At 43.3% G+C, this 26,792-nt stretch overlaps 1 protein-coding gene across 15 annotated transcripts in view; it reads left to right on the top strand.

The window, feature by feature from the left end:
• The window catches only part of MAPK8IP3 (mitogen-activated protein kinase 8 interacting protein 3), a 75,738-nt gene that overhangs the window by 35,939 nt on the left and 13,007 nt on the right, over positions 1-26,792 (top strand). For 7 of the 15 annotated variants that reach the window (XR_010082567.1, XM_063414733.1, XM_063414732.1 and 4 more), the window contains 14 exons: positions 1,041-1,290; positions 3,910-4,012; positions 6,738-6,856; positions 14,967-15,024; positions 15,973-16,125; positions 17,472-17,553; positions 19,261-19,412; positions 20,001-20,057; positions 20,515-20,685; positions 22,126-22,252; positions 23,067-23,162; positions 24,406-24,567; positions 25,500-25,665; positions 26,124-26,309. Coding sequence is in view for 14 of the 15 variants with exons in the window: in XM_063414733.1 (XP_063270803.1) it covers positions 1,041-1,290; positions 3,910-4,012; positions 6,738-6,856; positions 14,967-15,024; positions 15,973-16,125; positions 17,472-17,553; positions 19,261-19,412; positions 20,001-20,057; positions 20,515-20,685; positions 22,126-22,252; positions 23,067-23,162; positions 24,406-24,567; positions 25,500-25,665; positions 26,124-26,309 (1,882 nt within the window). In the remaining variant the exon portion in view is untranslated. The remainder of the gene's footprint in view (positions 1-1,040; positions 1,291-3,909; positions 4,013-6,737; positions 6,857-14,966; positions 15,025-15,972; positions 16,126-17,471; positions 17,554-19,260; positions 19,413-20,000; positions 20,058-20,514; positions 20,686-22,125; positions 22,253-23,066; positions 23,163-24,405; positions 24,568-25,499; positions 25,666-26,123; positions 26,310-26,792) is intronic. The other 8 variants (XM_063414741.1, XM_063414740.1, XM_063414731.1 and 5 more) reach the window with 5 other exon arrangements.

Genomic DNA, 26,792 nt, shown 5'->3' with positions numbered 1-26,792 from the left:
CACCCAATTGCAACTCACTGTTGTATATAACTCTCAGCATTAATTATGTCATTTCTCCACAGGCAGTAATTAGAACGGGCTGCCCTTAAGACTGGGGAGATCTCATTTGGGTCTGAGAAAGGTCACAGTGCTGGTCAGGACATTCCTTGTCTGACTGAAGCAGTGCTGCTTTAATTCACAAACACAGGTCACAGTATAAAACCCTGACAAAGCCTTGAAGCCTCCCCGTTCCTCAAGAAGTGATAGTACAAGAAGTGGGGCTGTAACGTCTGTTAGAACCAAGAGTCATTTTGTACATTCCATACTGAGAATCCATCTCCTGTGTTCATTTCTCACCTTTCTGAATTCTTGGGTATTGTCATCCTGTCATTTGGAAGTGGGAGACCACACCTGTTTCTGTTCTCAAGTTGAACCCATGCCTGCCTAGCTCTTCATAAGGTGGTTTGGGGACATAGGTCTCCTGTGTCAGACAAGCCAGAGCATCCCAGATCAGTGTCCACTCTGCTTCTGCAGTTGTGGCAAAACCAGTTTGCTGTTTTCTCATCCAGGTGTCTTGATGGCTTACGGTAATGACATCACGCAAGACTTCTGAGAGACCACTTCAGATCCTTCCCAAGTGATACCCATGATGCCTTCCAGCCTTGGGAAACACTGGCCTAGTTTGCTGCAAGTTCCAAAGCCCTTCAGTTTTCACTGTAGTCAGTGTGAGCTACAGGTGTTTTTCACCTGTGGTAAGGCCACCTTTCTTGAAATCACATACCAATGTGATTTGTGAAGACCAGTATTCAGTAGTGAAGGACAAAGGTTATCAGTCCTTTCCACAGGTGGGAGTTGCTTGTTGAGTTCAGCATGAGAACTTGCTGCTTCACTGTGGTGGTAGTGCCGGGTGTCACCAGCAAACAATGGAACATGTAATTGGTACAGTGAGCAAGAGCCATGGTCATAATACTTTAAGGCAGCCATACACTAGCAAATGGGACTTACTGAAATGTATAATTGTGCTTTTCCCTTTCTGTTCTGCTGCCCTGGAATTGCCACAGTGCCCCCAAGATGAAATGTCAGAATCTGGGCAGTCGTCAGCAGCTGCCACACCGAGCACCACAGGAACCAAGTCCAACACTCCCACGTCATCTGTACCCTCTGCCGCTGTCACCCCTCTGAACGAGAGTATCCAACCCATCAGCGAGTACACCAATGGCACCACCAAGAGCAATAAGAGGGCACGAGAAAAGCGGAACAGCCGGAACATGGAAGTCCAGGTCACACAGGAGATGAGGAATGTCAGCATAGGTATGGCAGCTGCAGCTCAGGTACTTGGTCACTGACATAATTGACTTCCCAGTGCTTGTGTCTCTTTGTTACAGGGAAAGGCTGGGAGACTGTGCTGTAAGTATAGAATTTGAGGAAGCCTGACATGGAAAGGTACATGAATGAGACAGGGTGAATTGGATGTTAGCAGTTTTTTGCGTAGTAAATTTTTGAAAATACCAGTTGTATGAGTAATTTCACAAATTCACAGGATGGAAACAGGTCACTGAATTCAGTTCCCTGCAGTGACATGCATTCATGTCATGGAACCTCTTTCCTGAGCACTCGAGTCGCATCTTAGGCTGAGCTTTTGGGAAGCTGTCTCTGGACCTCATCAATATGACAGTTAAAAGCTTATATTTAATTTTATCTCTGGATTTATTCGTAAGTATTTTATATCCAGTTGTTCAAATGCCGAATTTGTCAGTGACATTAAAAAATTACTTTTGCTCTGTGCTGTTATCCCACACTCAGATTTGTTTACAGCAATTGTATCCAGCTGTTTTTCTCAGCTAAATCAGCTGATTTCTTTTAGCCTATTTATCATATAAGAACACTCCCAAATCTGTGGAAGTTACAATTGTTTTCTCCCCATTTTCCAGAGTCCTTTAGTAATATGAATTAATGATTTCTTGTCAGGAAAGCCATCATCTAAGCTTTAGCACCAGGCTGTTAAATAAATAGTGATGTAATAACATGATAACAGGCCCTTTGGCTGTGCCCATGTAGTGTCTGAGCAGATCCACCCTGGATTGTGAGACTTGCAGTGGCCATCAGAAATGAGAAGTGATCTGTTTTATGGGTCATGAGCTTAAAATACAAAAGGACTGTAAGATTTATTAAAGATCATTAGGATAATACACAGGAGTACAGGGGTAAACATAGGTCTCTGAGGTTGGTATCTGAGCCAGCTGATGATCTTTTTACCAAACGTATTCCTTGGGAAGCAGAAGTTATCACTAAGTTATTAGTGAAGCAGAAATTCCTCTGCTAACTTTCACAAGCTGGTTCCTCACAAAGTAAGACCTTAAACCAACATGTAACAGCTGCTGCTGCAGCACTGAATGAGAACTGCCATGACTGAATCCCAGTCTGTTTTCCTGAGAGAGTCCTCAGGGTCACAGATGTCCATCTGTCCGAGATTATGATAGCTGTCCATGGAAGCATATAGGTTCTGCACAGCCCAGTGTTAAATTGAGGTCTAGCTGTGATCCTGGCTAAGGCAAGACCATGAAACACTTATATCAGGAGAGCTAAGCATGGATGTCAGTAGTTTGAATGCCTTGTAAATACCCTGAGTTTTACACTTGCTGCTTTACAAGCTCGTTTACTATCAACAGTTTTCTTGGGTCAGAGTTATCTCTTTTTTGTATGTGTGCAATTGTGAACTGGAAGCTTTTTTTTTTGCACGTTCTGTGTGGAATTGTGATATTGTGGAATATGCTCAAAGCAGATAGTTATGGCTTCTTTACATGCTCTGCATATTCAACTTTTCAGGTATTTCTCACACCGAAGGCGAAATTGATTCTCCATGCTCAGATGTAATGCACATACATGAATTCTAATAATGTATTTTATGCATCTGCAATTAAAATGTCTGTTAGTGACGTACGTGCCTTACAGCTGAACTACCAATAATGATATTCAGAGGTATTAGCAGAAAAGTTTCCCACCTTGCTAAAGTAAAGCTGTGTTTGTGTTAGACCTGATGAGTGTGGATAACCACTTTGGCAACAGATCCACATCACACTTTGTCTTCCAGCCTGGGTTTGCTGCCAGGTGATGCACAATGCCAACCTGGAAGAAATTCAGACTTCAAATGTCATGGACTATATTTGGCTACTGAGATCGTCTGGAAAGGTCAAAAATGTCACATCTAAGTTCACTGAGGAACTAATGTAATTCACAACTTAGGTTGTTAATCCTTCAGGAATTCCTTGTGTGAACCGATACTGTGTTCGTGTTGCTTGTTCAGAATAGGTGCAAGTCTGAGCTTTTGAAGAGTTTGGTATCCAATAAACAGGACTTGACAAGAGGAAGAAATTCCTTATTCTTTAAATATTGGCTTTAGACTGTAGGTTACACACAAACCAGATTTCATTTATCGGTTTTGAAGTCAAGTTTCACTGTAATGGATATCTAAACCAGTGTAGACTTGAGAATTTGTATTGAAAACCTGTTTCTATTAAAACTAAACAGTGCCAGTTTTTAGCAAAGGTAATTTCTATGAAGCTGTACAGACAATCACTGTGTTGCCTTCGAACTCAGCTAATATTATATGGGGATGGAGGAGTTTTTTATTGGCAGATAAAAGGGGAGTTTTGGAATTTATTTCTATGGATAAAATATTTCTGCTTATCCCATTTTAGGGAGTATTCAGGGCAATGGCTTTAGTGATTCTCTGGAATGGGGGTGGGAAGGGGAATGCTTATGGTGTTCCTCCTCTGGAATTGGGAGACCACCTTCAACCACTTTCTGTTCTGATGTTAAGACTTCGAACATGGCACCATGAAATTTTCAACCTCAGTATTCAAAGCTGTAAAAGAAATACCATTTTCTGAAAGTCCTGATCCTGTACATTATATGTACTTTCTTACCTAGGGATGGGCAGCAGTGATGAGTGGTCTGATGTCCAGGACATCATTGATTCTACCCCAGAGCTGGATATGTGTCAGGATCCCCGCCTGGAACGCACGGGTAGCAGGTACTCATTGTGACTTTTCCCTGTGTGCTCTATCATTTGGCTTCACGAGGAGTGAGGAATGGATGCTCTGCCTCATAGTAAGCTCACAGTGCAGCTATTTGAGACAGTCCATATATTCTGCCTAGTATCAGAGGTCCTGACCTGCTTTAGGTTCTCCAAAAGGCAGATGCAGCTGATGATCTACAGGAAGATATGTACAGCTGATCCAGGACTGGGCTCATTTGGCTTACTGGTCAGGGCATTTGAAGAGATGATGGGGCAGCAGAAGGTTTAAGACAAGCAAAGAGAACATGGGCTTAAGCTGTCAGGAAGAGAGAGAAGGTACATTTGTCTAATAAGAGCTCAGTTCTGAATTCCATTTTAAAACCTCAAGTTTTTTTCAATTCAAATTTTTTCAAATATTTGAGGAGTAGAGGCAGGGCTGTCCCCCAAGGGACGACAAACTAATCCCAGTCCCACAGACTCTGAGCAGGGAGGCTCAGATCGCTCGTAGTGAGAGCCCCAGACAAGACAAGGGTGTGAATTCGGTCCCAGTGCTACCCATGAGCAGCAGGAGACAGGACTCAAGACAGGTTCTTCTTAGCAAAGAACTGAAGGCATAGGCCTGAGGTCAGAGGGAGCCGTGGGTAGGTGTGGTTCCCAGGTGAGGCTGGTCAGAGCAATTGTGACCCATCAATGCACTGAGTAGTGGTTACAAATCCTGAGGAGAGTTTTCAGAAGAATCATCAGACTTTTACTAAACTGCTCTGCTGGTCTGGTCCCCACCCATCAACCATTGGGACTTGTAGGATGCCTGGACTATTTTTAGGGTCAGGAGGAATCTAGGGAGTTGAAACGGCTCTGTGTGTGGAAGACAAAAGTGACTGCTGAAATCTGATAAAATATTGGTTCGATCCAAAGGAAAGAAGGAAACAGAGAGGGTTGATGTACTGGAGCTCTTTGGGCAGGAATCTCTGCTCCAAGTGATGAGACTGAGAGCTACAGGAGACACAGCCTGACTTGGACTGCTGACAGTCTGTGTGCTGCTCAGAAAGCATAGTGCTTTCATGATACATATAGCTCTGAAAGCTGAATGCTGAACAGGAAAGTTCAGCCTGAATCAGGTCTTCAAGTCAGACTGAGTGCTGGTTTCTCTTGTCATTTGTACTGACCATGGGACTGTGTGAACTGATTAATTGCAGTGCCATTATGGCACCATTTGTACCTCCTCAGAGCTCTCAGATGTCTGGGTAGCTGCAATTTTTCTGTAATTCAAAAACTCACTTTTTAATCTCTTCTTTGCTGTAGCTGCAACGTCAGAGGTAGCTACTATGCTCCATTTGTAATCACTAGGATATTTATGTGATAATGAAGCCATACAACTTGAGATCATTTCAACTGGTGCTGACCTTGCTGACAGATTACTGGAGAAATTGCACAGCTGCTGTTCATACAGGTTGATGTCACTCATACAAGGCAGGTCACTGCAAAGTGTTTATAACCCAGATTAAGACGATTTTTTAGAGTAGACAGCCACAATCCCAGAAGCTGCCTTGCCTGCACATCCTGTAACAGCTATTTGCTGCTTTGAGCCATGAGGCTGTCAAGAAATACAGGAAGATTTTTGATGGCATCAAAAACACTGAGAGGTGGAAAAATGCCATCGTCTGCTAAGACAAAACTATTAATTTTGATTTCCTTTAATAAAATACATTTGGGGACATATGAAGAACCATTTCAATACAGAGGCTTACCCAAAGGGAAAACAGACCCTACAGGCTGATGGCACTTACTGGTTGGCCAAGTAAAAAGGCCATTACTGTTTTCAGCATTGGATTTCTGATCTGGTCTTACTGCTGTCTGAGGTTTCTATCTGGATTGATAGGATTGAATCCTTGCAGAATCTGACAGGTCAAAGCTGAGCTCTTCTGCAAGTTGAAATTTTTCTGTGAAATATTGGATAGTCCTTAACGTGTGTGACTTCAAAGTAAATCATCTGGGTGAGCTTTGAGGTTGTGCATGATAGATGTGTCCTCAGCACAAGGACATGAAGCTGTTGGAGCAAGTTCAGAGGAGACCATGGATATACTCCAAGGACTGGAGCCCCTTCTCTCCAGTCTCCAGGCTGGGAGACCTGGGGGTGTTCACCTGGAGAAGAAAAGGCTCCAGAGACACCTCAGAGCCCCTTCCAGGGCCTAAAGGGGCTCCAGGAGAGCTGGAGAGAGGGGGAACAAGGGCCTGGAGAGACAGGCCAAGGGGGAATGGCTTCTCACTGCGAGAGGCCAGGGTTAGATGGGATATTGGGAAAAAAATCTTGGCTGTGAGGGTGGGGAGGCCCTGGCACAGGTTGTGCAGAGCAGCTTTGACTGCCCCGTGTCTAGCAGTGTCCAAGATCAGGTTGGATGGTGCTTGGAGCGATCTGGGATAGTTGAAGGTGTCCTTGCCCATGGCAGGGGGTAGAAAAAGATGGTCTTTAAGGTCCCTTCCAAACCAAACCATTCCATGATTCTATGATATGGGGAATAACACATGCTGTTTTCTTTACTCAGTGTGTTCCCTGATTCAGCCAATGGTGAACAGATGGAATGTACTCTCAGGGTTTTGATTGCAAGAGTCTTGAGATGCTCAGTATTTCAAAGATGAATTTTTGAGCTTAAATGTTGCCAAGTAACAAGATTCCTTCTGTTTGTTTTTTTGTCGTTTTTTTGTCATTTTGTTTGTTTGTTTGTTTTTCTTCCAACAACAGCCCAACACAGGGGATTGTGAACAAAGCATTTGGCATCAACACAGACTCCCTGTACCATGAACTTTCCACAGCAGGGTCTGAGGTCATTGGAGATGTTGATGAAGGAGCAGACCTGCTAGGTAAAACCCTGTTAGAACCATTCTGTTTTCTCTGGTAAAATGACACTATATTGAGCTTCTAGAAACATTTAAATTCTCTTTTTCTTTCAGAACTTGGATGTTTAGCTTTTTAAAGAATGCATGGAAATTGAGATACATGTGATACAAGCATGTACCTGCAGTACAGTAATGATTATTTAGAAAATAATTTCAGCTGTTAGGTAACTTTTATTAGGGTTGTGTTCAGTGCATAAGTTATTTTTCTACAGGATTCTCCCACACAAATAATTTGAAGACAAAATTTGCTCCTTCTGCTTCTGGCTGAAAATTCCCTTCTCCCAATAATTTTATACTGAGAGTAAAAAGTTTGAAATTTGTAAGAAAGTAACTCATTTGGTTAAGCTTTTGATTAAATGATGTGGAAATACTATGATCTGTCATACAGTATTTACTGTTTTACAGTCAGCCTGAGAGATGTAATAATTCACTTTTTAAGCTGGTTTTGAAGTTGTTTGTACCACCTGCAGCCAGGCTGTGTTCTGTGTTCCTGGCTGAGACTCTGCAGCAGTCAGAGAAGCAGCTGTGCCTCAGGCAGCATTCTGAGCCCTCTCCATACTTTTTTGATTGGAATCCTGAGTAGCTAGATCTTGTTTTTTGACAGAATTTAAGCATGCTCTTAATTCCTGCTGTTTTCCTGCACCAGGACAATACAAGTGGTGTTTGAATACTCAGGTGACATGAGTAGCTGATAGAGTTTGTAACAGTGTAGCTCATTTTGCGTGTTAGTCTTTACTTTAAAGGGGCCTTATGACACACGAGGACTCCAGAAACAATGCATTATGTGTACTTAATGACAAGAGATCTGATCTGAAAGTGAACATTTCCCTTCTGGTGATTACTGATATAGATCTGCTTATAGATAAACTTGTAAGTTTTGGTCCTGTGTACGTGTCCAGAACAGAATGACCTGAAGTGTGTGAAATTGTACTGTTATAGCCAATAGTGTGACTGGAATGAACCAGACCATCATGAGAATGCTCACAATAGCTTTTTGATATGGGTAGGTTTGGGTTATTTTTTTTAAATCATGCTAGCCCTGCAGCTTGTTATGAGAGCCCTTGTGCCGTTACCTAAGGTGTAAAAACATTTATTGTTTCACCTTCAACTCAAGATTGCCAGAAGAAAAAAAATCTGCAGAAGACTCAGGATGAACACACAGGCTTTCTCTGCCTGCAATAGGAGCCAATCTGTGCAACTATTTACAAAATTAAGAATTTTGAAGGAAAAGCAAGATTTCCAGATTTGAGAATCCCCTGGATGCTGGTAGCCATTTGCAGAAGGGCTGGGGCTCCTGGTTAAAGGGAAGCTTGACAGTAGTAACTACATGTGATGGTTAAAGCTGTGGAATGAATTTTGGTTAGCCAGCTCCATACTTAGTCAAGGAGCTCTCTTCCTAGCAGAATCAAAATGCTAAAACCATGGATAATCTTGCCATTGACTATCTGTTTTGTCTTGGTCCTCATGTTCACTTCTTCCTTATCAAGGAGTGTTGGGCTCATTCTGTGGCTCTATCTACTGATCACTATGCCAACTGCTGCTTTCCTTCTCCCCTCAAAACAGCTGGGGTATCAGGTGTTACTGGCTTGGAAGAGTTACTATTCTGGAAAATTACTTGCTTGGTGTACGAACAGCTTCGGACAACATGCTTCCTCCTTTGGAAGCCTGCCTTCTGGAAATCCACTTCCCCTTGGGATTCCCCTGTAGTCTGACCCAGTGACCAGCAAGAAATTTAGACTGTTTTCAAAGGGCCAAAGCTTTTTGTTGCACAAATCTTGCATGGTTATTCGCCACAGTCTCAGATGAAGTCAAAGGTGCTTCACCTCTTCTGATATAAGGCTGCCCAAAGACTTCAGTGTGGTGAGATGTCTGTTGTTTGGGAGTTACCACTTAAAATAGAAATGTACAAAGACTTTGTTGAACAGTGCCCATGTAAGTGTGGGCCCTGAAGATCACAGTGTAGTTTTTGAAGACTGCAGCATGGCTCGCAAGGAGGATATTTTTGTGCTGGGACCATTTTCTGGCCTGATCAGAGCAGCAGAACCCTTTCAGGTGATCCCATGGCAGACCAGCAAAATAAGAAGGCTGGTTCGTTTTCAAACCTGGGAGATGGACTGCTATGAAATCAGGTAGTTCTGTACCTTTTTTGTGATAAATATTGATCTAATTAATCCTTTTGCTGAATTCTGGCAACTGACTCTGGCACATAAGAGTGTTTTTAAAATGAACACACACATTGCTGGTTCCTCCCCACAAAGGGAGGAAGCAGAGAAAGATCTCAGGGGTCATGTCTCTCAACAGGAAATGAGACTGGTACTTTTTTTGGCTTTGCACAATAGAAAGCACAGAAGAAAGTCTGGTAAAGATAGAAGCAAAGGGCTAGATTAGGGCTGACAAAAATCTGTCAACATAATCCAAAATTTTGCCTTTTTCATAGGTAGAACTCTCTCTCTTTGTGCCTTTTGTACCTTTGTGCTCTTTGTACCTTTGAGTCTGAAGAGACACAGAGGAAACAGAGCTTTATGAACATGATTTAAGAAACAAGATCCATAAGCTGACAGAGTTCTCTCTAGGTCATACTTGTGGCTCGTGTCTTTCTGTAAATCAAATTAATGAATGACTCTAAGCTCACTTAACTGAAGGCTTATTATTTCCTCCAGTCTCTCAATACTTGGCAGTCAATCTGTAAAGAATATTCTCTTTTTTTGGTGTCAGTTCCTTAAAAAAAGAGAAATCTCATTAAAGAGGACCTTAAAAACAGGACTTACAGAAATTTCCCTTGAGCAGTGGCTGGCAGGCAAGTTCGATTGTGGAATGGAAAATCCCATTTATTCCTGGTACATAATTGGGACTCTTCATGTTTTATTATTTTGAATAAAACCTACAAAACATGTGGGTTTCCTCCTACCTCTAATACTACTTTACATACATGGGTTTGTACAGGAAGTATTCTGGAGAAAAATGTGGAGTGAGAACAATTAGTAAGTAATAGGCATTGAGGACCAAATTCCCTTATTTCTCCTACAGACTTAAGAACACTAATTGGCTATTTTCCTGCATATTCACTTGTTAATCACAAGTGATCCTGAGTATGCTCCTGTTCTCCCATCTCCTCTCAGCTCCCCCTCCTACCAGATCCCCCATCCTGCTTCTCATATCCCAAGTGTTTCCAGACACAAACGATCACAGCAGTTTGGGTGTGCTCAGTGGACAGGTCTCCTACTGAGGGTGGTGAGGGTGGTGAGGGTGGTGAGCTGATAGCCCAGAGAAGCTGTGGCTGCCCCATCCCTGGGAGAGTCCAAGGCTAGCTTAGAGGGGGCTTGGAGCAATCTGGGATATTGGAAGGTGTCCCTGCCCATGGCAGGGGGTGGAACTGGATGATCATTCCAACTCAAACCGTTCTATGATTCAGGTTTAGGATAACCAACTATATTTGGTTTGGAAATTAAAGAACGGGGGGGTCTGTGGTAAAGACAGAAATGCAGCCTTATTAGTGGTAAGTTTATATACAGTGTTGTGTACAGAAGTTGAAATGAACTAACTGAATCAAACTAAGTCCCAGCGCTACACTGTACAAAAAAAAAAGTTTTAAATTGCAACCAGTTATCTTTTGCAAGCTGAAGTGTCACTGGAGAGCACAGTTATTGTCAGAGGATCCAACTGTTAAAATCACAAGGGGAGGGGAAGTGAGAGGTAGTAGGAATGAGCTGTTCTGCAAAAGTAGTAGATGACTAAATAAAGACAAAATAAAGGTTTACTCAGTCCAGGAAGATCTGACTGCTTCAGATCCACATCTAGAAATCTGAGGATAGCTGAGGTGTGTGGTTGCAGTTGTACCATGGGTTATCTTGGTTTTTTTTTCTGTCTTACGTAGAGTCATGCCATCAACAGCTATGGCATATCCTGTCCTTACTATTTCATGCCTTTTGATATTGAAATGGCTGAATCATCGTTAATTTTTTTTGAACAAAATTTTGATTTTATTGGTTTCAGTCACTGATGGATCCTTTTTCACTTCCTTTTTCCCTTGTCTCTCTGTGCTTCGCTGGACATGGCGCATAGGGGAGTTCTCAGGTGTGTATCTCCTGCTCAGTTCTTGTTTCTTTTGGATGATGTGGTATACACGTGTGATACTCCCCTGTTCTTGTCCAAACACGGTTGGCTTTGCAGACTTCTTCCACCTTGCCTTGCTTGGTTGCCTCACACTGGTGGGTCCCTGGAGCAGGAGGTCCCTGCTCTGCTCACGTTCTTGCTACCTTTCAAACCGCTTTCTCTTGCCTGGCCATGGGCAGGCTCCACAGTGTCACGCTAGCCTGTCACTCAAGGTCTTGGGGCTCAAAGGGCTTTTTTTCTGTCAGGAAAGGTACTTACAGCAGAGGTTGGGTGGGCACAGACTGAGTGAGAATCCCATTGTCCTCTCCATGGCCTGTGCTCTGAGGAGTCCCTCCATGTGCCAGTGGCTGTGGGGGGTTACCTGGTGCAAACCAAGCCCCTTCAGGTATTGTGGTAGTGACATTAAAGACACTTTCATGATGGGTTACAGTGGCAAAGCTTATGTCTTTGGTGAAATCTTTGCCTTTCTGTCTCAGGAGTTGCGTGATAGCTCTGTCCTTTGTTGGGGGAGGCTGCTTGCTGCGCTAGGGCCATGCTCTGCCATCAGGTTTGCACCTGCTTGTAAAATACACTTGGGCCCTGATGCAATTTCAGTTGAAGTCAAGGGAGTCTCTTGACTACAGTGCAAACTGGGTAAAACTTGTCCTGTAGTAAAGAGGGTGACCTGGCAGTTGTGATAGTGTCACACACCAGCAAGCTCTGCCATGTCCCTGTGCCTGGCACTGCTCAGTGCAGACTCTGAGATGATACCAAGAAAGGTATCATGGGATGGCATCATCCCTTCCTTTCATTCAAACTAGTTTTACTGTAAGCCACATTTTTGTGGAACATTCCTCAGAAAATCTCCCACTGAAGTTAGGTTGGAGTTTGTTGCAGTGTGGAGATGCATTTGGGCCTTTTTAGGCCAGATGAAATCTTTGATACTTAGCCCCACTTTTAGTTTTTTCCTCCTACTACAGTCCTTCCTTCACCCTGTTCATAATGTCTGTTGACCTGCCTTTGTTGTATGGATGGGAAACTCAAGGATGTATCATACAGGGAGAATGATGAAGACAAAGTAAGCAGGTCTCAAGCTTGTCTTGACATCTGTTGTGAGAGGACAAGGGGTGATGGTTTTAAACAAAAGAGGGGAGATTTAGATTAGATATAAGAAAAATGTTTTTTGCAGTTAGGGTGGTAAGGCTCGGGCACAGGGTGCCCAGAGAAGCTGTGGCTGCTTCATCCCTGGGAGTGTTCAAGGCCAGGTTGGATGGGGCTTAGAGAAGTGTGGTCTAGTGGGAGGCAGATTTAAGAAATAAGATCCATAAGCTGACAGAGTTCTCTCTAGGTCATACTTGTGGCTCGTGCCACTCATCCCTGCCCATGGCAGAGGACTGGAAATGGATGAGTTTTAAAGGTCTCTTTCAACCCAAACCATTCATGACACTCTAAGGTAAAGTCCCTGTTAGGTCAGGCTGCAGCAGAACAAGGTAACTTTCTACCAAGCATCACATGTGCTGGCACCACACTGTACATGTGCTGATGAGCTGCTCTGTTTGCTGTTTACAAAGACTGGTACTTAATGGCTGCTGTTTTTCTCTTCCTTTCTTCCCCTTTGTCCCCATGTCTTTCTGTTCCCTTTCTCGTATGGGATGGCTCTCATAGTACGGGATGATTTCTTTGGTAAGGCGAAGGCCTTTTTACTTTTTTTTTTCTTTTTTTTTTTCTTTTTTTTTTATTCTTTTTTCTTTTTCTTTTTTAATATGCGTTTTTTTCTGCATTCCTTTCATCCACTCGTCATCTGTCACCTTGGTTTGGTTTTTTGTGGTGGTGGCAGCACCTCTCCAAGAGGCAGGATGCAGCTGCACTGTAGGGGTGGTTTGGGGATTCTCATTGATTTTCCACTTTGATGCTTCACACTGTTTGCCTGGCTGTGGGAGGAAGATGGTGTAGGTGCTCTGCTGGACAGGGCTCTGCCCAGACCTCACCTCCTGTTGCTCCCTACCCCAGAGGGTTGAAGAGGTCTCCTTATAGTCTCTCCACACTGAAAGTTTTCTTCCCATGAGCAGAGCTGTCCCATTGCAGCCTGCGCAAGATGATCTCAGTGCCTTTCCATGGCTCTGGGAGGCATCCTCCTGATCTTTATTGCCAGAGGAGCCTTCCCAACCTATACATGGTTAAGGCATTGGGCTGTCACTGCATCACACAAGTAGAAGCTGTGGGGAAGGATACTGATGGAATGCTGTGTGGTCTTTAGTTTTGGCATGATAGCTCACCTGCTTCCCCAGAATTTCTTTCTCTCCCAAAAACAGCTGCAGAGAGGGATGTATGACTCCAGAATATGAAGGAAAAAGATTTAATCAAAAAAACATGGGGATGAGCTTTTGCTTGGATGTTCTTAAGCACCTTGAATGTTCTTGCGCCAATTTAATACCTTACAGGCTAAATGTTTAATTGATTATTTGTAGGATCACTAAAGGTCAGCAAGAAAAGAATTTCATAAACAGAAGGCTTCTGGGTCTTCTGTCCTACATGACCTGCATCACAAAATAAAAGGGCTATAGATCCTTCACCTTACCAACCCAAAATACACTGTAATTTGCATTGCAATTAGTGTTTCCCATTTCTGTGCTGTTGGAATATTCTCTGACACACATTGCCTGAAACATCAAAGTGATTAATTATCTGTCACTAATTTTTCAGAAGTTATTTGAAAATACTGCTTCTTACTCATTCTTGCTGGGAATTTGCTTTTGTCATCATAAATTCATCCCATTTAACTGTCAGAAGAGGATCTGTGTGTTGGAGTGTTGTGGTGTGTTCTCACTTCTCATGCACTGCCATGTTCCTCTAACTTCCATTTAATTCAAGTTTGTGTTGTTTTTATTTTCTGCAAATACTAATTAATCAGCAAATGATGTCTCACAAAGACTGTTGATGTCTTTGCTGTGAAGGAAGAGAGAGTTCAGAGGGCAGGACAAATACTTATTGTGGGGAGACTTCCTCGTGCTCTGGGACCTGTGGTGAGATAGAGCTATACCCCTCAGCTCTGTCCTCCAACAGGGAGAGGCCTCTCTGCCTTCAGCTCTCAGGTGGCCTCTGTTCCTCACTATAAAACAGAGGCTGACCCTGGGACTCAGCAAGTCCCTGGCAGTGGGAAACAATCCAGATGTGCTTTTGGTCACTAAATTTCATTTGTTTTATGAAATACTGAATTTGACCTTCACTCTTAGCCCCAGATGTGTCAATGTTCTTGTAAACCAGTCTGCAGATTGCAGCTGTACATGGATGCCCAAGTGCAAGCGCAGAGTGTCTGCTGTAGGTGTTGAGTGTGGGTCTGAAGTAGTAAAACTGAGACTTCACATTTTAAACATCTGTGAGAAAGCTGGTAGAGCTAGATATAGCAAAGGACAATCTACAGTCCTATTAAAATTGCTCAGGCAGAAGGTCGATAATGGGGAAGCCTCTTACGTGCATGAAACTCATCACAACTATGATCCCAAATTGTGCAAACAGAAAGTTTGGCTTACACTAAGAAAGGAAGAATATCACTAGTGTGATCTGGACAGCAACTTGGGCAGTGTTGTGCTATCCTCTGTGAAAAACCTATAAACTCTACCTTCATTCTGTGTGAGAAATTATAAAAAATGTTTGCAATAGCTCATGGCTTAACCAGGAGTTACTGCCTTGACTTCCCTGATTGGTGCTAGTGAAGCTCTCCCCTCTGTCCCTCTCCAAGAGGTCTGTGAAGGTTAGAGTGAGAAGCTAGGTCTGAATTGGGATTCTCTACAGGACACATGGGTGTCTTTGCTGGTGCTGTTTGGTCATTCAGCTAGAGACACTCCACTCTCCACACGGGACACAGGAATCTAGGGAAGCCTAACAAAAGTGATTTCTTTTCCTCAAGTGTAAGTTAGGCAGTGTCACAAAAGCTGCATGTTTCTAGGAGAGCAGGTGAAAACTGCCTGGCCTTTCTTTTCAGGAATGGGCAAAGAAGTGGGCAATCTGCTGTTGGAGAACTCTCAGCTGCTGGAGACCAAGTAAGGAACTGTTGCATGCTCTGACCTACGTGTCTGGTTATAAATGAGACGTCACCTTGCAGTAGGTCTTGGCCAGAACACCTGCCTCACTTGTTTATCTAACTGGTTGTCCTGAATACTTGTTCCTTCACTTGTAGAAGAAGAATTGCTCTCCTGAGCTGTGTCCTTTCTGCAGGCACTTGGATAAAGCCTCTAGGCATGTGCTGGTAGGGCCTGATGTCATCTGAGATCAGTTGCAAGCTTTAAATAAACTTCAGTGGGAATCCATGTGTTGGTCTGAGCGTCTGTGAGGATGTTGCTGATAATGAGGTTTTATTTGCAAGGTTTGTTATTAGGAAAAAAAATGTCACTATTGAATTCTCAAACAATTTCGAAGTTGATGGAGGAAAAGCAGACAATGTAACGGAGTTGGTTTTTGAGAAAAGCTGGCAAACCAGCTATTAAAGCTGGGGAGCTGAGAAGAGGAAGGCAGAATACTCTCAGGGGAGAGCTGGAGAACCTACTGTGATGGGAAGCTACTCATTTTATAAATTTAAGATGTTTTGGAGCTGATTGGAAATGCATATTTCTATTGCCATCATCTGCAATTGTCCTCAATTGCAGATGACAGCAGTTCTGAAAGTTCAGACTTTCATTCTGTCCAAAATAGATAGGTTGCTCTACACATGCCTTCTGCAGTGTTCTGCCATCCTCCTAAGGAGAGGTTTGTTTGTTAGTCAGGATACAGGAATGAACAAACCTCATCCTGAGCAGTTATGGTGAGTTCTCTGTTCTTCCGCAGCTCCATCTTCCCAAAGTGTTATTTCCCTTGAGTCATAGCTGGACTGAATTGTTAAATACTCTTGTTCCAACTCTCCTTGTAGTGTCTGTGGCTTTAGTTAAAGGTCTCTTTTATGTACAGCTGCTGGTTTTGGGCGTTTTGCTTACTGTCCCTTTCACACCTTTAAGAAATGCTTTGAACGTTGTGAAGAATGATTTGATTGCCAAGGTGGACCAGCTGTCTGGGGAGCAGGAGGTGCTGAAGGGAGAACTGGAAGCAACAAAACAGGCCAAAGCCAAAATAGAAGCCAGAGTCAAGGAGCTGGAGGAGGAGTTAAAGAGGTGAGTGATTACCCCCCTGCCCCAAGGAGCTGGGAGTGAAGAGTGGTAATCCCACCTCCTCTGTTTTACTCTGTTTCACTCATGGGATTAGCATTGGCATTCAAAGGTACTTTAGAGACCCCAACAAGGCAGGACTAGGATTCTGAAGCAGCAACTCCAAACCCAGTCTCCCTGGAGTGAAGCATTAAGGGTTTAAATTTGCAATTAAAAGCCAACCACCAACAAAAACAACCAAAACCACACAAGAAAGGGAATTTCAAAACCAATAGGTTTGAAGGAAGCTGTCAAGAGCTTGATCCTCCTAGCAGCCAGGATAGCTCTGAGAGAAGTGAATTCCCATTCATTTACTGAAAGAGCTCATATGGAATTGTGCAAGAAATATTTAAATGCCTTTATTGGTAATTGTTTCATTGCTCATATTAAGAGTGAGAAGAGGCAGAAGAGATTCTAGAGTCTGATACAGGAAGATGCCACTTTTTATCTTCCTGTCAAACTAGAGAAACTAAACCCCAACTGCCCAGCAAAGCCTGGAATAGTTCCACATCCATATACACAAAGCTGCCTCCTGGAGCTCAGAGCAGAACAGTTCAGTTGTGGATGGCTCTGCATCACTGCAGGTACTCAGGGCAGAAGACAGGTTTGTTCTCCATCTGGAATCTAGAAGGTTCTGTAGTCTGAGCTCAGAATCACCAAGAATAACACAGACTGGTCTCTTTGTTGTTCAAAATGTCTGAAATGAAAGTAGTCTTGCAAGCAGGAAGATTTTTTTAAAATGCCCTTTTTAATGCTTCATAAAGTAGGAGTTCAAAGAAATTGAAAGCACTCACTTAAATACTTTCAGTATTTTTTATCAGAGTTTGACGTTCTTTACCGTTTTGGCAAACTGTTCTTCACGTTAGGGGCTTTTTTCACTGTATGAAATCACAAAGAGTCAGAGAATCTACTGAAACCAGAAGCAGTCCAGCAGAAGCATTTAAGCCAACATTTTCCCCATTGAAAATGACTCAGTTCTCATCAAATATTTGAATATCAAATATTTGAATGTAGATGCTGGTTCAGAAATAGAAACTGGCTGGATTCTTCCAGTGGTCAGTATTTTGGTGCTCACAACAATTGTTTGAAAAAAATGGGGTGAGGTCAGTGAAGCTGTTCAGAGTAATGTGTTGAAAGGAGGAGAGAAAATGCCAGAGAAGCATCTCAGAATCTGTACTCTTGGTACACATGGTTTGAGATTGCTCAAACTGCTCCCTTGTTATGGATGCAGCCAGACTTCCCATAGGTGGTTCTTTTCCCGAAGCCGCCCATGGTGTCAGTTGCTCTTTGATCGCTTTCTTCCTGTTTCCTAGAGTGAAATCTGAAGCAATTGTTGCCCGACGAGAGCCCAAAGAGGAGGTGGAGGATGTAAGCAGCTATCTCTGTACAGAATTGGTATATGACATTACTAAAATGCCTGTGGGGAAAGGGGGTTGATTTACTTACCTATATTGCTTCATATATACAATGATGTATATGCAAATGCAGATTGATATGCCTTTGTTAGCAATGAGGGCAAGGGTCGTGAATGGGTTGTGGCTGATGAGCATGAAATCCCTTCATACCACTTTCAAACCAGAATCTGGCTCAGAGGAGCAGCCGACCCAGTGGCAGTACCACTGTGCGGGATGTGGTTTCTGCAGCTGGGTGCTAGAGCACTGCAATACCATCCTAATTTAGAATTAAAATCTTGTGCGCAGTGAGGATTCTCTCAGGACAGTATGACTGTCAGGGTTCTCCAGAAGAGCCTGTCCCCGTGTTGGCAGTGAAGATGTAGCTGTGAGGACATCATGCAGTGAAATCCTGCTTACACAGCCAACTTTGCAACAGTGACTACCACTGTGTCTTAGTGCTGCATTTGTCTTGTTAATTCTTTTCCATAAGCCAGTACTGCTTGTTGCAGGGTACAGGCAGAGAAGGCTCATGGGCTGTTCTTCTAGGATAGCTCTTGAAACCATTTTGGCTGGGATAGAGGCTTTTCAACAAAGGTGAACTGTAGCAGAAAAAAAAAAAGGTAAATCAAGCAGTAACAAGATTTTTCTTGTTAATGTCCCTGCTGGGACAGGGAACGCAATACATTGCTTATCAGTGTTACTGCTTTCTTTCTTACACAAGGTATCAGAGCAAGTTCAGTTTTAGCCTAAATCACTTGACTTAATTGGAGTGAACTTGGTCTGTTGAGAATTTAGGTGTGCTCATGAGCTGCTGAAGAGAGTTGGATTTGTTTTCAGCTGAATGGACAGGAAGTCTGGTTCTCTTTTTAATTTAAAAAATAATTTATAAAATCCTTTTTGTTTAGACAGTTCTTGTTTTGACTAGTCATACAGATTTGATTCAAAATCCGGAGAGGCTAGAGAATGACTTGGTTAATTTGTACTGTTCCAGCTCTCAGCAGCACTTATAAGCCAGGCTGAGGCTGGGAATTGCCACAGCCTAGCACAACCCTGTGCCACCTCCTAGTAATGAGTTTCTAAAACCCTTGCAGTCTTTCATTTGAGCTGGTATTTTCTGTGACTTAATCATATTGTTCTTATTTTCCACTCTACAAAAGTGACAAACAGACTTTCAGTCCTGTTATTCCCAACCCAAAGCTGCCTGTGCCTTCTTTGGAAGGTCAAGTTGTGTCACCAAAGAGGAAAAGGCTTTTCCTAAGTTTCCTGTATCCTATCTTTATCCATCTGTACTAACAGAATACTTCCTTCAAGTCCTCCTGAGGGGGTAGATGGTATTATGTAGTGCTCCCTGCTGCTTGTGACTGGCTTTGCTACTGAGTTAAAACTTCAGTTTCCAATTTCCAACAGAATTCTTACCATTCCTTGCAGATTATCAAAGCACCTTGCTGGCAGTAGTCCCACACTGGGGTGTGTGTATGTGAGGGCTATGTGTTCAAGTTGGTGGGGATTCTCGTTCTAACTTCCATGGGTTTGCTGAACACCCAGAGGTCCATGGCCGTAGTTTGGAGCTCACTGTCTGAATAAGCTCCTCCTATAGGGAAATGGGGGTAAAATCAAGCAGGACAGGAGAAGAACTAACAAACATATGTCTGTCCCCTGACTTGCCCGGTACTAACCTCAATCCCATTCCATCTTTTGTTGGCTGAAGCAGTGCTCCTCCCCTCTGCAGGACAACATTCCCATTGCCCAGCGCCGGCGCTTCACCCGTGTGGAGATGGCCCGGGTCCTGATGGAGCGCAACCAGTACAAGGAGAGGCTGATGGAGCTCCAGGAGGCTGTCAGGTGGACAGAGATGATCAGGTGAGGCTGGGTGTTGGGTAACATCCCTATTCAGGACAGAACCTGTTCATGTTTTACCTTGTGGTCAGTGCAACCCCTACAGACACAGGGTTGAGAAGTTCTGGGAGTTTTTCCAGACTGTATATGCTTCTCTTCTAATACCAATTCTTTCTCTCTTGTTCCTGAACCTGGGCTGCAAATCTCATGTTGGCACCGTTATTTGGTTTGTCTTGCTTGTTTCTTGTGTGCTTAAGCTGGGAGGAGCTCTAGGGAGTAGTGTTGCTTCTGATTTATGAGTTCTAAATGCTAGGGCTTTAGAAGTGACTTTAATGCTGGGGGCTGTAGTTCCCACACTGTCTGTGGCAGACAGTGTTACAGAGAGTTGATAAAACTTCATGTTAAACAGACCCATTTGCCTTTCAAGTTAGCGTTGATACTTAAACTGGTTGGGTGTGCTTGCATTGAAGACGAGTGTATGTCCCTTTCTCTGGTGTCTTTTGAAATACATTAGAATGAATTCTGACTTTTGACATGGCTTCCTTGATGGAAATTACCTGATGCTTGGCAGAGATGTAGAAATTAACTTGGTTCTGCTGTGTTTGTCCATAGAGCTTCCCGTGAGCACCCATCCGTCCAGGAGAAGAAGAAATCCACCATTTGGCAGTTGTAAGTTCTTTGGTGGTTTGTGCAAGATTAGGAAAAGGAGGAGTGTTGCCATTCCTACTTGAGACAGCAACTTAGTAGACTCTGACATTAATGTCAGATAGAGGTGTTATCGGCTTAAGCCTTTTGCTTTCAAGGGCTTCCTTTGTCCTTAATGAAATTAAAATCAGATCTGACCATGCGCATTAATTTGTTTTACAAGCTGTAAAAGTTCATGAGTATCCTGGAATGGAAACTTCTGTACACTCACAGCCAATTGCAATAGGTACCTATTTCTGGAAGCTAAAACCACATTATGCCAGTCAAACCAAGGATGTAGGTCTGGGTTTGAAGTAGAGCAGTTTTTGTGACAGGCTTACAGCCTTTGATCCCAACCTCTTGCTTCTCCTTTTGTGTATGTATGGTGCCTGTCTCCCCAAGGCACCTTTTCTCTTACTTGTTGGCCTTTTTCTGTCCCTAGCTTCAGCCGTCTGTTTAGCTCTTCATCCAGTCCTCCACCAGCAAAGAGGACCTACCCGTCTGTGAATATCCACTACAAGTCTCCCACCACGGCGGGGTTCAGCCAGCGGCGCAGCCACACCATGTGCCAGATCTCCTCCGGCAGCCGCACCCTCGAGTTCTTCCCTGACGAGTGAGTTGCAGGGCTGTGTGCCAAGCCAGGCTCCCCTGCAGCTCTCCCAAAGTGCAGCAGTGTTTATAATAAGCTGTTTTCCACTTTGGAAACAGTCTATATGAAATTAGTATGTCTCTGCTCTCTGTGGTTTATCTCCCTGAGCTTTCACTCATCAGTTACTATATGGATGGGTTCAGCAAACCTTGTTCTCCCAAATATACAGTACCCGTGGCTTTCCAGGCCGTGATGGATCATCTCAGCAGGGACCACTGGAGCTCAAGTTGGTCCCACTCTAGTTCTGCACTTGTATGTGCAGACTGAGATGGAATGGAGGGTTTTCGTGGTGGAGTGTGATGGCAGCATTAGGACAAAGGGAAGGAATGTCTGCACAACCCTTTTGACAAGAGGTTTAAGTGAAGATAAAAGTTCTCTCCACAGCACACTTATGTTCCAGTACTTGGTTTTAATCTTAACCATGCTAAGAAAGAGCCTCTGAGTATCACTACTACAGTCTTACCCAAATTCTTTGTGTCACTGACATGAAGGGAGAAAACTCTTCAGTGCTTTACATGACTTCACGTGTTCTGCCATTGCCAAGGTTGTGTGGTTTCACATGGGTTGTGTTTTGATGGAAGGACATTGGAGAAAGTGGTGGTAAAGTAGGATAACTTCTACAATAAGAAGGATTTGTTAAAAAGACACTGCATCTTGTAGAAGGGTAAATTTAAACTTTTTAAATACTCACTGCCCTTACTCCGTCTTTTTCTCTGATGACATCTCACAGTCATGCTGTGGTGTCTGAGTACTTCCCAGCAGTGCATTACGTAATGGGTCTGACCACAGGATTTAATTTTTCTGCTGATATTGTTTGTACCTCTGAATGATGCTTTAAAAATCTTTTGAGGGCTGGAGCTGACAAACAGCATTTGTTTATATTAAAACATATCTAAAAGCTCACAGATCAATTTTTGGTTTAACCTTTGCTAGTGCAAAGCTGAAGTTGTTCTGTTGGAATCAGCAGTTAGTGGACATTTTCCTTGTCAGCAGAGAAAGCTTAAAAATGGACAGAAAAATCCATCGTTGACGTGAATGAGGAGGGAAAGAACTGAAAATGCCTTCCTGGTGCAGACATTAGATTAGTAAATTGTAACAGCTCAGCAAAAAATGGTATGATCTCCTAGATAGGTTTTAGACAAGGAGTATTCTCTGTTTCTGGAGGGCTCTTGGAACATCATAAGAGATGATGACAATGACTTGGCTTGCAGCATCGCTTAGATGACAGATCAGAACTGCCTGTGTCTGCTTCTTGACAGAGTTTTTCTGTCTGATTCCCGACATCTATTTTCACGGCTGGATTTGGTTTGCCGTGTGTGCCCTCCCCCATGCTGGCCACACTCCCTTCACCCTCAGCTCCTCTCTTTAACCATCAGCTGGGTGATGCTGTGCTTCTCTCCTCAGTGACTGCACATCCTCGGCACGCCGTGAGCAGAAGCGAGAGCAGTACCGGCAGGTCCGGGAGCACGTGCGGAATGATGATGGGCGGTTGCAGGCCTGTGGTTGGAGCCTCCCAGCCAAGTACAAGCAGGTAGGAACCATGCTCTGGACAGGCTGAGTGGGAGGTAACTCTAGTCATTAACTAAGGACCTTTGTCATAAACTATTTAATTTAGAGGTAACATGCATGTTTTGTTTGTATGATAATTGTAGGCACAGAACAAATTAATGCTCTATATATCTCCACCAAAGTCAATGGAGGGACATTCCTCTGCATGAAAGTACTGAAACTGAAAAGTACTCTAAACCAAAAGTATCCTAAACCAGAGTCCAGTTCTTTTTTTAAAAAAATATCCTTTGTTATAATTGAGCTGGAACATCAGTTATTTCATTTATACTCTGAGAACTTTAACAATCATTTAATATGGAAAACAAATGCAGTTCTTCCCATCAGTAATACAAAATCAAACAACATCAGCCTTATTTGTTGGCTTATGACACATTTAACTGGTCAGAGATGCCCTGAAAGAGATGAGGCTGGCAGCATGGCTTGGAGGTTTCAGGTCATAGAATCATAAAGTTTGGAAAAGACCTTTAAGAGCATCAAGTCCAACTGTCATGATGGAAGGGAATGCTAGTGTCCTGACTCTTTGCAGGGAGCATCCTTTCTCTATCAGCAGAGCAATGTGTAGTCTCTGTTGGCCATCACTGGGGCACTGATGACTGTGAGATGGTCTCTTGGGTGTGCTGATCCTTTCCTCTTAAGGACTCTGTTCTACACAAGATGTGATAGGAAGCCTCAGCAGCAGCCACCTCTGGTTGGTTCTGCCACATTGATTTCACCTCTCTTGCCATATCCTGTTGTTTGCAACTTTATACTCTCTTTTTTGTCTTTTCTCCCCCTAGCTGAGTCCCAATGGTGGTCAGGAAGACACTCGTATGAAAAATGTCCCTGTGCCTGTGTATTGTCGCCCACTAGTAGAGAAGGACCCAACTATGAAGGTATGTAGTTTCTGCTTACCATGCAGTCCAGAAAGGGGACATGCAATAAGCAAAGAATTTGTGGCACTAAACATGCAGTTTTTACAGCAGCCTGTATTCTTTTCACATTATATATTCCAAATTATGTCTTCCACTTCCTTTTTTTGAATGGTGGTTTGTAGTCAATGTAGGAGAACGTATTTTAGGACAAAATTCTCAGCGGGTTCTGATTGCTAGGTCCCCTGCTGCTCTCTGACATCTTTTGCCTTTTTGAGACAATTCATCAACAACAGCAACATTTTATGCTTCTAATGCTTTTGCTAAGACTCCTCAGGGTGCAGTGGAAACTGATATAAAAATTCATAAAAATGACCAAGCGAAAGTAAAAACACATTTCATCACTCCTTAGATTCTACTGTTGACCAGAATTCATTGGTAACAGGCCAGTATTAACTGGAGTAGATTTTTGTAATGCCATGTCTATTAATACTAGAATGTTTTGAGTAGTATTGAGGTTGGTGGTCATTGCGTAAATGGTCATCTGTGCAGGTGGCAAACTTAACCTGCTGTAACTGGTTGTTTTGAAATAGCCAGTTTGTCATTACGTCATTGAGAGATGATTTTTAGAAGTCATCCTGATGGTTAAATTGTAAGAAGTTTTTATGCTGTTGTTTCTAGAAGGTTCTAGGTGTAATTTTTAGACAATGTTCTGTGAAGCATCTTTCCCTTAAGGTTTCTGATAAATCTAGTATTTATTACTGTAGTCCTGTTCCCAGCATTCTCTTAAAAAGCTCCCTGGAAATAATTCATAGGAAGTTAGCTAGATTTGATTTCAGAAAACTGCTTATGTTTGACCTAAACCAGCAGACTGTTTTTCCACACTTCCAGAGATGGGGCAGCCACAGACTTCTCTGGGCAACCTGTGCAAGGTCTCACCAGCCTCACACCCTTACAGGGAAGAATCTCTTTCTAACATCTCATTTAACCTGCCTTCTGTTAGTTTGAACACATTAAACTTCTGCCATGTCCTGGCTTGCTTTGCTCCAGTGACTAAAAAGCAGTGATACTGCTGCTGGATACAGAGAACCTCTGTCTTACCTCCATCAAAGCAGATAACTTCTAGTGGAAATCATCAAGGTCTGATGTTTCCAACTAAATGTTTTAGATGTTTGACATTTGACAGTTCTCCAGAAAGGTACCTACATTCAAAGAGACCAAGGATCCTGCAGAATTCTTAGTTCAGATTCCTGCTTCTGTTTCTTAGTTGTGGTGTGCAGCTGGAGTCAATCTCTCAGGATGGAGACCTTTGGAACAGGAGCCTGGGAATGGGCAGAAACTAGATCCTGGGCATGATCCCCTCACCTGTGATAGGGAAGTGGAAGGCGAGAACAACAAAAGTAACCATACATCTCCTGAGAAGAAAAAGGTCAGAAAATAAAATGGATTTTTTTCCCTCCAATGTTTTTTCTCATTTCATCCCTACCAGTCCCCCTTTCTCAGTGCCTTTGTGCTATGCCATAAAATTCTCTTGTATTTGAGGGGCACTGCTGTGGTGTGCCGGGTCTTCTGGAACTTTTGGTGTGATTTGGGACAAATCATGTAGTATAAAGTTTTCCAGGTATTGCTTTTGAAGTGTTTGGAGTTTTGAATAAAATCCTAATAATTAAGTGCAAATAAATGCTTGAGGAGGTTGCTAGGAAGATTATATAGCCCTCATCATTGTAAATTAAAAACATAATAAATACATTCAGGCAAAGCTCTGTTAAAAAAACAGAGTCTGTGAGTCCATTTGGGCCTCTGGAGATTTATTCCAGTTCTGGTTTTGATAGTCTTAAGTGATTTTTTTGGTTTTTTCCTATTTAAAGAACCAAGCTGTAATTTGCAGATAATAATACAATATTCTATGCCATCTGGTTTGTAGGGTTTTTCTCCACACCTGTCTTGCACTGCTGCCTTATACTCTCCGAGACCAGCTTGCTTAAGCTGATCAGTTGCGTGCATCCCAAGCTCATGGCATTCTGGATGACTGAATATTCAGTGATACATTTGTCAGACATCTCAACAGAAAAATTAGTGGCCAAATTGCTCTTGCCCTAAGGAGTCAGACAGGCTCCTTGGCCAGTGCTCTGGATACTAGTGCAGCAACATGAATGAAATCAAATTAATAAAAATAAAAATTAAAATATAACTGATTAGACAACTGTATAAAAGAGAAAAAAATCTTCTGTAGTTCTACTGTAGAATAGACTATATCATTAAAATAAATTACACCATGTGTAAATGTTGCCAAGCACTGTTAGGCTCAGGTTGATCCAAGAGGAGTGCTGATTGTGCCCATGTGTGTCTGGTCTCCTGAAGGCAAAGGAACTCCATGAGATGGATGCCACATCCAGCCGTGTCTGGATCCTCACTAGCACGCTGTCAACCAGTAAAGTCGTGATCATTGATGCCAACCAGCCTGGCACAGTGGTGGACCAGTTCACTGTCTGCAACGCTCATGTGCTCTGCATCTCCAGCATCCCCGGTGAGTGTGGCCCAGGCTGAGGTCTGCACAGGGTCACTTGCCCCACTGAAGAGTAACAGATGTCCTCACTTGGGAACTAACCCCTGGGCTTTGTTGTATTCTGTAATTGTTCCCCCAAAATTATAACCCGGATCTTTCCTTCCTGTAGGACCTTTCTGTGGAGATCCCTCCCTGTTCAGTGTTCAGTAAGTCATTCCTTTGGTAGACAAAGAGTGTTTTTGGAAGCAGGAGTGAGCCTTGTCTGGCGTGGAAGGGCTCTGTACCTGCCTTGGATACTGATACTAGGGATGAGGGGATCTGCCGTGCATCAGACTGCTGATGGATGCTGTGGTGCCTCCCCAGGGTGGTGAACCCCAAGGATCAGAATCTCCCATCCTTAGGGTGACCTCAGGAGTACAGCTACATTAAATTAGCAGTGACTGCTTGATTTACATGAGAACCTGTTCTTTGCCCTTCAGCGGCCAGTGAGAGTGACTATCCCCCAGGCGAGATCTTCCTGGAGGGGGATGTGAATCCTGAAGAGTCAGCTGGAGCAGATGGTGTCTTGGCAGGGATCACACTGGTGGGCTGTGCAACCCGCTGCAATGTGCCACGAAGCAACTGTTCCTCACGTGGGGACACACCTGTGCTGGACAAGGGGCAAAGTAAGTTTTGGAGTGTAAAACTTCGTGACATTTCAATTACAGCTAATCTGGTATGAGCACAGCCACATCTTCCAGTCCCCAAGTTAAGCACTTCATTGGCCTCCAGAATTTTGTTATTATGATACAGGAATACCAAAGGCCCTTTTGGTACATTTCTTCTTAGAGCTGTCCTTTTTTCTGATTCACATGCTGCAGCCTGGTTGCGGGAGTTACACAGCAAGGAGTACTTTGGGCACGTGAGATGTTTGTCCTGCTACAGGTGCTGCTGTTCTGATTGCTTTGTTCCCTGAGCCTTGGGAAGACAGTTAAGCTTACATGCAAATCATACTGCTGCTCTTGCTGACTCCATACTGTAGTGACAGCCTTGGAGCCCTTCCCATACTATGCTAGTCACAGATTAGGTCTCACTTTAAAATAGTGTCTGTTTCCCATCCAGGTAGAAGATACTGGATGAGCTGCTGTGTCTGACACAGGGTCAGGGCT

The sequence above is a fragment of the Prinia subflava genome, chromosome 17, assembly GCF_021018805.1.
Source record: "Prinia subflava isolate CZ2003 ecotype Zambia chromosome 17, Cam_Psub_1.2, whole genome shotgun sequence".
Lineage (NCBI taxonomy): Eukaryota > Metazoa > Chordata > Aves > Passeriformes > Cisticolidae > Prinia > Prinia subflava.
This window is presented reverse-complemented; position numbering and strand designations above follow the sequence as displayed.